We start from the raw sequence: 12367 nt of genomic DNA, 5'->3' as shown, positions 1-12367 counted from the left end.
AAAATAGGGGGAAATAGCAATACCTATGAGTAAAATCTTTAATGTTAAAAGAGGAAAAACATTTTACTAGCACAAAAACAGAGTCACCAAAACATCAAAAAGCAGTTTCCTAGTAGAATGGTTCTTTCTCATGTTCTTTCTCACCTTGTTGAAACTCTGTACCTTTGAACCCTTTTTTGCTCTGAACATGCAGACATTGTCCTGTGATGGTATAGCCCTGGACAATTCGGCAGACCTTCCAGGCCTGGCAGAGATTTGTCCGTGGCTGGACGAAAGGAAGAAACCATCTGGACAGATTTAGGAGAGCAGAGACCAGGCTTCTGGTGGTTTTACTGCTGGCTGACTGGGTTAGCTTGAGCCAGACACTTAACGGCAGGATCCTCACCTGTGAAATAATGAGATCTACCTACCCCACCTCTTTCCCAAAGTACTCGAAGAACTTGTGTAGAGCCTAGGTTTCTGTATCTTTCATAGAAGTGGGTGGTTTCAGCCTCTTTCAGTCTGAACATGACCTAGCCCTGTGCTCTAAAACTTTACCACTGGAAATACAGTTTTTCTCACTGCCTCGTGTAGTAATAGGACCTAGAGAATAAATGTGAGGTCAGTCAATATCCCATTTTCTAAAGGACACACCAAGGCTTTTTTGAACTGTAAAAGCATCTGGCTGTGTCTTAAAGAGTGCTCACCAGGGAAACCCAAAAGAGTATTAGATCCTTCTTAGGCAATAGTATATGATCCTCCTTCTGTGGGTTCTGGCCGACTACAGCCAGCTTCTGCTGTGCCAGGCAGCTCTTGGTTTCTAATAAGCACAAACCCACAGCACCTCCTCTCCCGCCTGCACCACAGGCCTGTTCCTCCCAGGCCTTCCCTGCCCAGCAGAGAGTCAAGACACCTGAAATCTCTGCTCACCTGCAGCTTGGAGTCAGCACCCCATTGGGGCAAACATCCATTCTTAACTTTCCAAAGCCTGTATAAACTGTCCATCCTTGAGGTCAAACTGTCAGTTGTACTTGATACCAGGTGTTGGCCAGTTAGGTAAATCACACTGGTCTCAGCTCTCCCTCCTTCCCCATTTCACTTCCTTTTTCCTTCATTCCTGCTTCCTGGATTTCACTCCTGAGAAAAGCAGTTGCTCATTACTTTGGTCTTGGGCTCTGCTTTTTAAGGAACTTACATGACAGCTAGGGATGGTCTTCAGTATCAGAGCCGCAACCACATGGACAGACTAACGTCAATATTAGGAATATTGTAATTAAGAATATTGTAAGCATCTTTTAAAGCTTTAAACTCTAGAAATTGTATATTGTCTGCAGCACCAAGTAATTAGTATTAGCCCAATTCAACTTAAATTCAACAATTAAAACACTTCAACGGTAAAAATATGTATTCATCTTTGTTTATTACTGCATAAAGAGGTTACCCAGATTTTGAAGCATGGTCTGTGGAAACCATGGTCTCAGGTGGCAACAATGCTTTAAACTTTTTAGCATCATGTGAACCTGTTTAAAACCTGTTTTAAAATTTAAATGTACCATTTACAATCAGCATGAGATGAAATGTAGAACTAAATTCATGATATAATAACTGGACTGAAATTGCTCACGATTTTATTTCTGGCCTTACAGACTTAGAGTCAGAATTTGATAATGGAGAGCCTTAAGTTATAATGAATAGGTACACATAAGCTGACAGAAATCGATACTTGATTTCATATTTCAGAACTTTCTCAGATTACAAAAATAATGCATGGTCAATATGAAAAAAATGGAAAGTACCAAATCACCTGTAACTACATCACCAAGAGATTAAAAAACATCGGTGCATATACCTCTGGTTTTAAGTAAAATGTTATATTACATATAGGTGTTATTTAAAGGCAACAACTACAGAATTTCCAAAGCAAGTTTCTCTTAGGGACTAGAAATAACAGTTCATTTCAGTACTATAGATACGAGGTTAGGTATTTCACAGGCGTGGCATTCTCCATCATCACTCAGCTTTACAGAAGAGACAGCCCTTTCTCCCAACCTATGGAGAAGGAAATTAAAGATCTGAGAACTTGAATATTAGACCAAAGGCTCACAACTAATAAACTGCAAAACCATGTCTCTCTGTCCTAAAACCCTTGGTGTTTTTCATATACTGTAATGTTCCCACCATCATAATTTTTAAAACATGATATATAAAATCTTAGATTACTCTCTCACTAGATAAGCTATCAGGTGTTGCATCAAATGACAGAAATGGGAAAATCATATACAACTTGCTTTAAGCAAAACCAAAATTATTTTTACTTCAGTGGTTGGAAAGTATAATACCATTTCTTCATCTGTTAGAGAATCCTGTCACTGCGATCTTCATAGGTGAAAGGAAAATCAGTACTACTGCTGGAAGAACTTGATGACATTTAAAGAACTGAATTTAAGAGGATTGAATACTGAATGGAAAATCATTTTAGTTTAATTTCTTTAGGCATTTATGAAACTGCACATTTCTTGGGCCTTGAGTCAGCTTCACTTTTAAATTGACGAGTCTTTTCTGGAGAAAATCAGATAACATGATTAATAGCTGACCTTTATTAAGCACTTGCTACAAGTCAGGCACTATCACTCAATCCCACAACGGCCCTTTGACACAGACACTTTTCTAGTTAACAGTTGAGAATGCTGGTGGAGTGAGTTCTCTAGAGAACTTGCTCAAAATCGCACAGCCCATCATCTGTCGGAGCTGAGCCATAAGCTCACACAGCCTCAGCTGGAGTGCATGCCCTCACCCACTGCAGTGGGCTGCCTCTGAGGGCTCTTGTGGACACTCTTTCAAAGAAACAAAATTCAAAGCATAGGGAACAACCCAGAGCTAGGAGGATAAGGCCACGGAAGGCAGACGTCATCCATGCACTATTCCTTTGTGCCTACCGCTGCTTGAAATAATACTGAATTCGTAATCTGATGCTCTTTTATGTTCTCAGTTTCAGGTAAAACTGCACCAGCGAAAATAATGGCAGATGTCCCTATATTTTGCTTGAAGGATTATTACATGAATGATAAATAACACCCCTGATATGCTGATAAGGTTTCAAACCGTCTTCCCTGACAGTACGGTCCCTGGTAGAGTGCTTTTTAAAAAGCAGTAATCCCAGCTGGCAAAATAATAGCCCATCAGCTCTCTCCTCTCAATGCAGAGAGAACTTTTTCAAACACACTAACCTGCCGAGTTCCCGAGAGGAAGAGGCATTCTGAGCAAGACCATTCTTAGCTGTAACCGTATGAGACGGTTCAGCTCTCTTGCCCACCTCCCATCCCACAGCCACCGTGCCCCCCACACAAAAGTTCTCCTACACTTTTCAGATGCTCAGCTGGGGAATGACACCCAACTGCCAGGCTGATAACAGGACCAGAATCACTAAGTCACCGAAGGAGAAGCTGCGTGTTTGGACACCTGGCTGGCACTGCCGCGGCTTGGGAGCACGTCTGCCAACTGTCCTCGACCATTCTAAGGGAGCAGCAGTTTCCACCTGTTGGTTGAAAGGTCTAACTCACCAGCTGGTTCTGGAAAGTCCGTGCGCACCAGCTCCTTGTACAGGTGCTTGACCGGCGTGGCCTGTGTCACCAGGGCCCCATGCAGCCAAATAAGCAGAGCCCTGTGGCCGTGTTTGCAGAAGCTCTCCTTTCCTGAGCCAAGCGCCAAGGGCAGATAGATGCTGATGCCTCCTTCCTGGGAACTCAGTTTCCACATGGCTGTGGTTGCAGGTTCATTCCCCCTCTGGCAGCTGTGAGATAGGAAGCCCAGTGCATGAAAGCCCTTCCTTCACTGGTTCTTCTAGGAAGCACCAGAGTTTGGAGTTCTTGTCACGCACCTACTGTGCTTAACATGGGTCAAAGCTGAGGAGGAGAGGGGAGGGAAAATCTTAAAGCAATGTGGAGCTTTTTCCTCAGCGTTCAGATGGCACTGGGATAGGCCGGCACTTCTGGTTCAGCCAGTCTGGAGTGAGGATCTGCAGGTCAGTAAGCTCCCAGGTCACGCTGCCGCAGCCTGTTAACCACACCCTGAGCAGCCAGCATGCACCCACCTGCCAGGCCAGCTTTCAGAAAGCTCCTCGGGTGGAAGACTGCAGTTCCTAGCCAGGCAGGACTCCACTGGGCATACCTCAGTAGACTTTCTACCCCTAAAAGGTGTTGGGGGAAGTGCTGGGTATGGAGGTGAGAAGCCATGGGCACTTCTGCCTACAGGTCACAGTTACAAACCCCTGCTAGATGCTGAGGAATGTGGGCCCCGAGCTCTGGGGAGGAAGTTGCCGCATTGACTGTTAGACGGACAGGCACTTCAGGGGGAGCAAACTGTGCCCATAAAGAATGCGCCCCTAGGTGAATCCGGTGCCCCTCCTTATCCTGCTGCCACCAGACTAATTTTTCTTAAATACCATAATCAACATGTCATTCCTTTGCTCAAAAGCCCAATTCCTGGGCTTCCCTAGTAGCTCAGTAAAGAATCCACCTGCAATGCAAGAGGTCGAGTTTCAATTTCTGGGTCAGGAAGTACTCCTGGAGAAAGAAATGGCAACCCACTCCAGTATTCTTGCCTGGGAAATCCCATGGACAGAGGAGCCTTGCTGGCTACAGTCCATGGGGTCACAAGAGTCAGACATGACTGAACAACTAAGCCACCACCACCACTTCCTTCACGCCAGCTACAACATAACTGGATTGTGGCTGTTACTATGATACTGTTACTATGATTGTGACTGTTACTATGATTGTGACTGTTACTATGATACTATCATGCCAACCTGATTATCGACTCCATCAAACATGCACCACAACTTACAGAGCTGATGTACGGATCCCCTCACAGCACTAATCACATTCTCGGCACCCTGTAACGTGTGAGTGCAATACATCAAAACCCTTATCCTGACAGCGAGTACTCCGAAGGCATAATGCATTTCCAAATCAATTTTTTAGGTCAAGAGAAATTTCCAGAAGGCAACTCCATTTTTCTGAAGACTTTTCAGAACACTATATGCCTAATTAGCAACAAGGAGAAATCTTTAACAAAATCTTTAGAAACTGTAATCAATATTCAACATTTTAAATGCATTGTCTTCCTTTTTTTCCACATGAAAATGTATCCTTAGAATTAGCAATAAAAGTGCCATAATATACTTGTGTGTGATGTAAGAGAACTGACTGCCTCTTGCCCACATGGCCGGGGCCACGCTGGCCTGACCACTGCCCCTCGATGGCTCTGATCCGGGCGTCCGTAAAGTTCTGCGAACGGGCCAGCCTCTGCCGCTCATTGGCCTTCAGCTGACAGTAAGCCAGGTGCCCGAGCAGACTGCGAATATGCCTGGTCTCCGGGCTGTGGTCCTGCCTGAACGTCAGGGTAGAGCTGGTTGATGTGTCCCTTCATGTTCTCGCTCTGCTCCTAGATTGAAAGGAACCCTATCAGATCATTTCAGATGTTTCCTTCTGATTGCCTCATTTCAGAGTATGTATGAATGTATTTTTTTCAGATGGAATCCATAAGGTGGTGACCAAGACTATGCTTTCAACATTAACTATCACTGGATTGACTTTTTTTGTCATCCAATATAGAGACAAATGTCTGAAACAAGCTGGGGTCTGTCTGACTCAGGAAGTGTGAGGGATTTTGCCACGCTGTGTCCCAGGCCTCTACCCCAGCCTGCTTACCACTCCTAAGGAAACAGACAAGGGTGCCTTGGCTATGGGAATGTCACCACAACAAATGCATCTTTAAATGCCTTACTTCCAACCAATATCGCTTTTTCTTCTTTGGGGTGTTTAATTTTCTCCTGTCACCATTTCCGTGGGGCCCAGATTGGATATATTCTTTATGAGACCCCATAGTCGATGCTTCTGTCCCCCCTGCTCTCTGAAGACTGTGAGGAGAGTGAACGGGCACCCTGACTCTCAGGGCTGCAGAAGATAGGGCTCCTCCACGTTGTGTGTAATACAACTGCATTCGATAATACAATCACTTTGTGTGTAATACAACTGCACTGTAGGTAATATGATCACATTGTGTGTAATACGACTGCACGGTACATAATACAATCACGTTGTGTGTAATACAACTGCACTCTATGTAATACAATCACATGTGTAATACAATGTGTGTTACAGCACTGCAGCCAGGCTGTCCAACAGCACCATGCCTGGACTGAGTCTTGTTTTCTGACTTGTCAAAGTTCAGAAACTTTTGTCCCTTTGAAGAATACACACACACACACACGAAGATTCCACCAGAGTCCTACAGAATCCAACCAAAACAACTGGAGGGAATCACAAAGCGAAAGCAGAGGTCACAGTTCCTTAGGGCTGCAGCTGTCATGCAAGTGCCATCCGGGCTCCAGACCAGCCTCCCTCCGGAGGGAGGGAATAAGGGACACCCAGGACACACAGCCCACCAAGAGGTCTCCTTGCCTCTTTTACGTATGGTGGCTTCCATTTTATCTTTCTTTTTAATAAAAGTGAATCTTAGTGAAAGTCTGAACAGCAATCTGGAAGTCAATGCTGGGGCAAGAAGTGGACTAAAGGGGTATGGGAACCTGGTTTTCGAAACCTGTGAGAAGAAAGTGGGGGGGCGGGGGGCTTGTGCCCCAACCTCCAGGATGGACCAGCCTGCACCCTCACAGCATCAGTAAGCTCCTCAGGAAGGTCCACAAAAACTCCCGGGAAACTGGGCCAAGGAGCACGGCAAGACCTTTCTCTAGCATCTGGACTTTGTGAACAGAAGCTGGGATAAGAATGGGAGGAATGACTGTCCCATAATTGTTTAAGGTTTTAGAATGCAGGGTCTTTTTCACCCCAGCCTTTCTCTACCTAAAAGAGATAAGGGTGGGGGTGGCAGACTCCAACAAACAGGAGGAGTGGCAGCTGCCCTGTTCCTTTTCTTGTCATCCCATCTCCTGGGAAATCGAAGATGAAAACCCCAAACACCCAACAGTTAAAGGGAAGGCTACAAAATGCCTCTGCTCTCAGCTCTGCACTACAGCACTTTCATTTCTCTGGAAGCACGCCTGCTGTGTGCATTCCAGGACTGGGCTGTCCTTCAGGCTTCCACAGAAAGGGCCGGGGATTCGGAAAGCCCAGGTCTTTTTCAACAGGCAGTGGAAGCATTAATAGCTCATCTGTAAAGCACTGAACTATTTGCAGGAATAACATAAGCCAGAACTGGTGGAAATTAAAATAGCATAAACCAGATGTTAGGAAGCTCCCATTTAAACCATTGAATTTAATGATGGATGATTAGGCGGTTAGGTAGATGAGTAAATGGATATGAGAGAGAGGGGAAATTTTCAATGGTTTTTCTAATTTTCTCATTAGGAACCATTTTATATTAGGTCAGGATATAAACTTCTTTAATAACAAAGAGAGTTTAAAATAATAACAGTAAATAAATTTGGTTTAAAAAAGTGTTAAGGATATATATTTAAAAAAAAAAAAACAAGTCTTCCTTCAACTCCAGACTTCAGGATCCCAGTTGTCACCAGGGGTTAACAACTCTTAGCATTTTCTGTGGGTCTACATCACCAACTATAGGCATGATTTATGATTTTCAAAGTTCATCTAAATCTCCCATCTTAAAGATTGGCAAGGAAAGAGGCCTTATTCATCTGGTAGGAAAATGATTCATTCTCATCTACGAGAAAGAATCTAAAAATGCTAACAGGAATTAAAAATAGAACCAGTGAATATTCCTATTTTTAAAGAAAATGTGAAAACAACCATTTAAAAAACAAGCAAAAAGATGGAACCTGGGAAAGTCATCCTCAATAAAACAGTGATGATCTAAGAAAGTGAGAGTGAGGCTAGACAAAGAGGAAGAGGAAAAAAGAAGAGGGAACAGAAATCAGAGGGAAAAGGAGAGCCATTAAACAGAATTCTAATTGTCAAGCGTTGTCAACTTTGTCAAGTTTGTTTTGTCTTAGAGGCAAATAAGAAAAGTCTGGGGAGGACAGAGTGGACTCTGAAATAATCCCAATGTACCAGGATTATTGAGCCAATTAAACAGTACTGTGAGCAAAGAGGCAAATCAGTGCATTTTGCCTTAAAAGGCCTTAAGGGGACATTTCTCAGCATTAGCAAATTAGACATCAATCTGGGCGTGAGATTCTTCAGGGAAAGAGGGACTAGGGCCTAAATTCTGGCTCCAGCCTATTGGACCAGGGATTAGTCTAGGACAGTGGAGGGTGGTTGTATAGTAATGAAATTCCTGCCCAAAGGAATTGAATCTTGGTGGAGTGGGGGGTGGGAATTCTACTGAGATGCTGCATGAGTGGCAACTATCAGAGGGAACACTGATGCAAGAAGGCAGAGGAATGTCCTGGAGACCAGTTTTTGTATTCTCAAGATGAATAAGGTTTGCATGACCACTGCAGAATACTTGAGTACTGAACAGCCAGCACAGTGGTATGTTGCAAACTGCAAAACTCTAAATAAGAATAATATCTAATAAAAATACAAAGCAAAAGATTTGATTTTAACAACTTTTAACGTAGGATTCGTAAGGTATCTGAATAATCACTGGCTGCTATTTCAGCTCTTCTATCCCCACCTAACAAAACTTCACCATTTCTGTGAAGCACATAAAAATGTCAAACATTTGAGACGTGAATTGGACTGGCCTTTACTAATGGTCATATCATTTTCATTATTGGTTTCTTACTAGAATGCATATATCCTCAGTAGTATAGTTCATCAATGCTAGAGTAAATACTTGTTTGAAAGTATTTTAACTGTTTTGTAAAAAGTAACTCACACAAACCTACCTGGTTTGCCATCTTTGGGTGTTCATACTCTGTGGGCTTATAGTTAAAAAGAGGAAGAAAAATTGTGTCCAAATAACGTGGGACTTAAAGCCACACTTAGAATTTCTGTTGCTTCAATGCTTTCTGAAATTTAAATAATGCAGCCAAATAAAAGACAAAGATACAAAAACTAAATATGAACTTCCCTACCAGGACTGTTGGCTCATTCCCTGATGGCTCAGATGGTAAAGAGTCCACTTGCAATGGAGGAGACGTGGATTCGATCCCTGGGTCAAGAAGACCCTCCGGAGAAGGGAATGGCAACCCACACCAATATTCTTGCCTGGAGAATCCCATGGACAGAGGAGCCTGGCGGGCCGCAGTCCTTGGGGTCACAAAGAGTAAGACATGACTGAGCGACTAACCCATCTGAATGACATCTGACCCCTTAGGAGAATGGGAGTCTGGGAACTTCCAGAAGGAACCATATATAGCCAGAGACTTTGTGGCAGCAGGCACAGCCAGCAGTCCCCCTGCTGGGTGCTCACGCTGGGCTCCTCAGAGCCGAAGTAGACTGGCCTGCTTGGCCCCACTGAGCTCCACACCTCTGTTCCCGCCACTGGTACTAACAAAGGATGAAGAGATTCAGCTGTTCACGCCATGGGTGGGACAGCACAGGACGAGAGACAGTGAACCCACACTCCCAGGGCCCTGGCCACTAAAGCAGAAAAAAAGACTCACACAGATCCCCCTGCCCCGTCAGAAGGCGGGGCTGTAGAAGACGCCTCCGCTGAGCTGACCTGAGCCTTCCTTACTTCTCCCTAGGCGTGGTGCCTCTCAGCTGCGGTGAGCACAGCCATGCAGAGGCTGCTGCTGCTCCTTGCAGCCACAGCCAGGGCAGTCTGCCCTAAGGCTGAGCGCCGAAGAACTGATGCTTTTGAACTGTGGTGTTGGAGAAGACTCTTGAGAGTCCCTTGGACTGCAAGGAGATCCAACCAGTCAATCCTAAAGGAAATCAGTCCTGAATACTCATTGGAAGGACTGATGTTGAAGCTGAAATTCCAACACTTTGGCCACCTGATGTGAAGAGCTGACTCACTGGAAAAGACCCTGATGCTGGAAAAGACTTAAGGTGGGAGGAGAAGGGGAAGACAGAGGATGAGATGGTTGGATGGCATCACTGACTCAATGGACATGAGTTTAAGTAGGCTCCGGAAGTTGGTGATGGACAGGGAGGCCTGGCGTGCTGCACTCCATGGAGTCACAAGAGTCGGACATAACTGAGCGACTGAACTGAACTGAACTGCAACAATCCACTCCAGTATTCTTGCCTGGAAAATCCTATGGACAAATAGCCTGGCGGGCTACAGTCCATGGGGTTGCAAGAGTCGGACACGACAGCAACTACACCACCACCATTGCTTCCTTGCAGGGAAAATGTGGGCCAGTCCTCAGCTTCCCTGGGTCTCAATAACTTCCCCTCTGTGTAGTGGTGAGGGGCAAGTGTGATAATACATATTGTACCTTAGAACTGCTTGTGGCACATGGTAATGGTCTAAGAGATGCTAGATGTTGGTAGCGTCAGGAGCTGTGTCAATGGGGCAAGAGAAAGGATTGTGGCCTAGGGACCCACCATCAACAGGTGATATTTTTTATACACACGCTATCAATGAGAACCCAAGCATTTCTCTAAGATTGGCAGGGGTCACTCTGGCTTACTGCACTGGGAAGTCCTCGGCAAATAAATAATGTGATCACACACATTTCTCCTCCAAAAGCTAACTCCACCTGTGGCACAGACTTTAGCTAATATCCCATGCCTGCTTCCCCCACCAAACTGCCTTTCCTCCTTTCTTCTGAAAGAGATCTCCTGATTTTAGCTGGGCATTTGGCCACCCAAGAATTTCCCTATGTGAACTACGTACTGGCCAGTGGCATGTAAATGAGGCGGCACATGCAACTTCTGGGAAGTATCCTTAAAGGGAAGAGGGATGTCACTCCCCTTCCTTCCCTCCTCCTCCCCAAGAGGAATGCTGACATGACGGCAGGAGCCCAAAGAGCCACGTTAGATCAGCAAGTAAAGGCCATCTATTGAGAAGGGTGGAGTAATTAAACAGAAGAGGGATGAATTTTACTCAGAATAAATATCAATAATGGTAACACTAATACAATGTAGAATTCAACTTCCTGGACGCCTATCCAGAGATTTTTCTATTATATCATACCACCTTTAAACAAAGATGAGGGGTTGGAATCTTAACCAAATCATTCATGCATGCTCAGTTGCTCAGCCATGTTGGGTTCTTTGAGACTCTATGGACTGTAGCCTGCCAGTCTCCTCTGTCCATGGAGTTTTCCAGGCAAGAATACTGGAGTGGGTTGCCATGCCCTCCTCCAGGGGATCTTCCCGACGTAGATATCAAAGCCCTATCTCCTGCGTCTCCTGCACTGGCACGTGGATTCTTTACTACAGCGCCACCTGGGAAGCCCTTGGAATGAGCAATAAAGGCTGTTTTAGACGTAATCTGGGGGCATAAATCGTTGGAGTCCATAGGGCGCCTCATAGAAATTACAAATGGCATACATTTGTCAAGGCGGGTATAGTTCAAAGTTCCCCTAGACTTTGTGCAGTGCACAAGCCACGCATCTATACTGTCCCCAAGCAAAAGATGCTGGTTCTCATTTGCTTTCCAAAGGACCCATGGAAAATCTGCTCCGAGATCCTGAAGATGATTAAAATGAATGGTCAGAAAGAACCTCAGAAGGGACTTCCCTGGATGTTCTGAGGCTAAGACTCCCCATCCCCAGTGCAGAAGGCCTAGGTTTGATCCCTTGTCAGGGAACTAGATCCCACAGGCCACACAAAGACCCAGAACAGCCAAATAAATATTTTTCCTTAAAAAAAAAGAAGAAAGAAAGAAAGAAAAGAAATAACCTCAGAAGAAGTTCCAACCTCAGAAACCCATGCTTCTATGCTTAGAGATCCAGAAACTTATCCTGATAAGTCTCTCACACGACTGAGTATTTGTGAAATGCACCTCCCACCAATTCAAATGATTTGTCTGCTAGTCCAGACACTGAGACCCAGGTGAACCTGAAAATTAGAGCTGAAAGTAATCAGCTTCTAATCAAAAGAGATAGTAATGAAATTAAGAAGAACTTCATTCTGCAGGCATTTAGCAAGCGTCTAATTGTATGCTATCTAAATTCTGGCTTGTAAAGCCGTCTGAATCACCATAATGAGCCTATTCGGGGAAGACAGCATTCTGAGAGCCAGAGGTTTCAAGCTCATAGGAAAACCTTTGCAGGGAGCATGGCTGGAGTAGAAATGCAGATACTTGTGCTGTTGAGGGTGCGTGGCCCTCTGGGAGCTTTGTGACACCAGAGGCTGAGAGGACAAGGAAAGTCAACTCTACCCCAAAACTTGGCTCCTTCTTTCCCATCCAGTGTGTGTGTGTGTTAGTCACTCAGTCGTGTCCGACTCTTTGTGACCTCACGGACTGTAGCCCACCAGGCTCCTCTGTCCACAGGATAGACCAGGCAAGAACACTGGAATGGATAGCCGTTATCTTCCTGACCCAGGGATCGAACCCAGGT

General features: G+C 44.9%; 1 protein-coding gene across 1 annotated transcript in view; it reads right to left on the bottom strand.

Moving 5' to 3' along the window:
* Window positions 1-2476: 2476 nt before the first annotated feature.
* Window positions 2477-12367, bottom strand: part of ANKDD1B (ankyrin repeat and death domain containing 1B) — an 83437-nt gene continuing 73546 nt past the window's right edge. Inside the window, 5 exon segments of the mRNA XM_052646832.1 lie at window positions 2477-2538; window positions 3540-3671; window positions 5222-5416; window positions 9374-9389; window positions 9586-9677. Of these exon segments, the coding sequence (XP_052502792.1) occupies window positions 2477-2538; window positions 3540-3671; window positions 5222-5416; window positions 9374-9389; window positions 9586-9677 (497 nt within the window).

This window comes from Budorcas taxicolor, chromosome 10, assembly GCF_023091745.1.
Source record: "Budorcas taxicolor isolate Tak-1 chromosome 10, Takin1.1, whole genome shotgun sequence".
Classification (NCBI taxonomy): Eukaryota; Metazoa; Chordata; class Mammalia; order Artiodactyla; family Bovidae; genus Budorcas; species Budorcas taxicolor.
The sequence above is the reverse complement of the archived record's forward strand: the minus strand, read 5'-3'. Positions and strand labels throughout refer to the sequence as shown.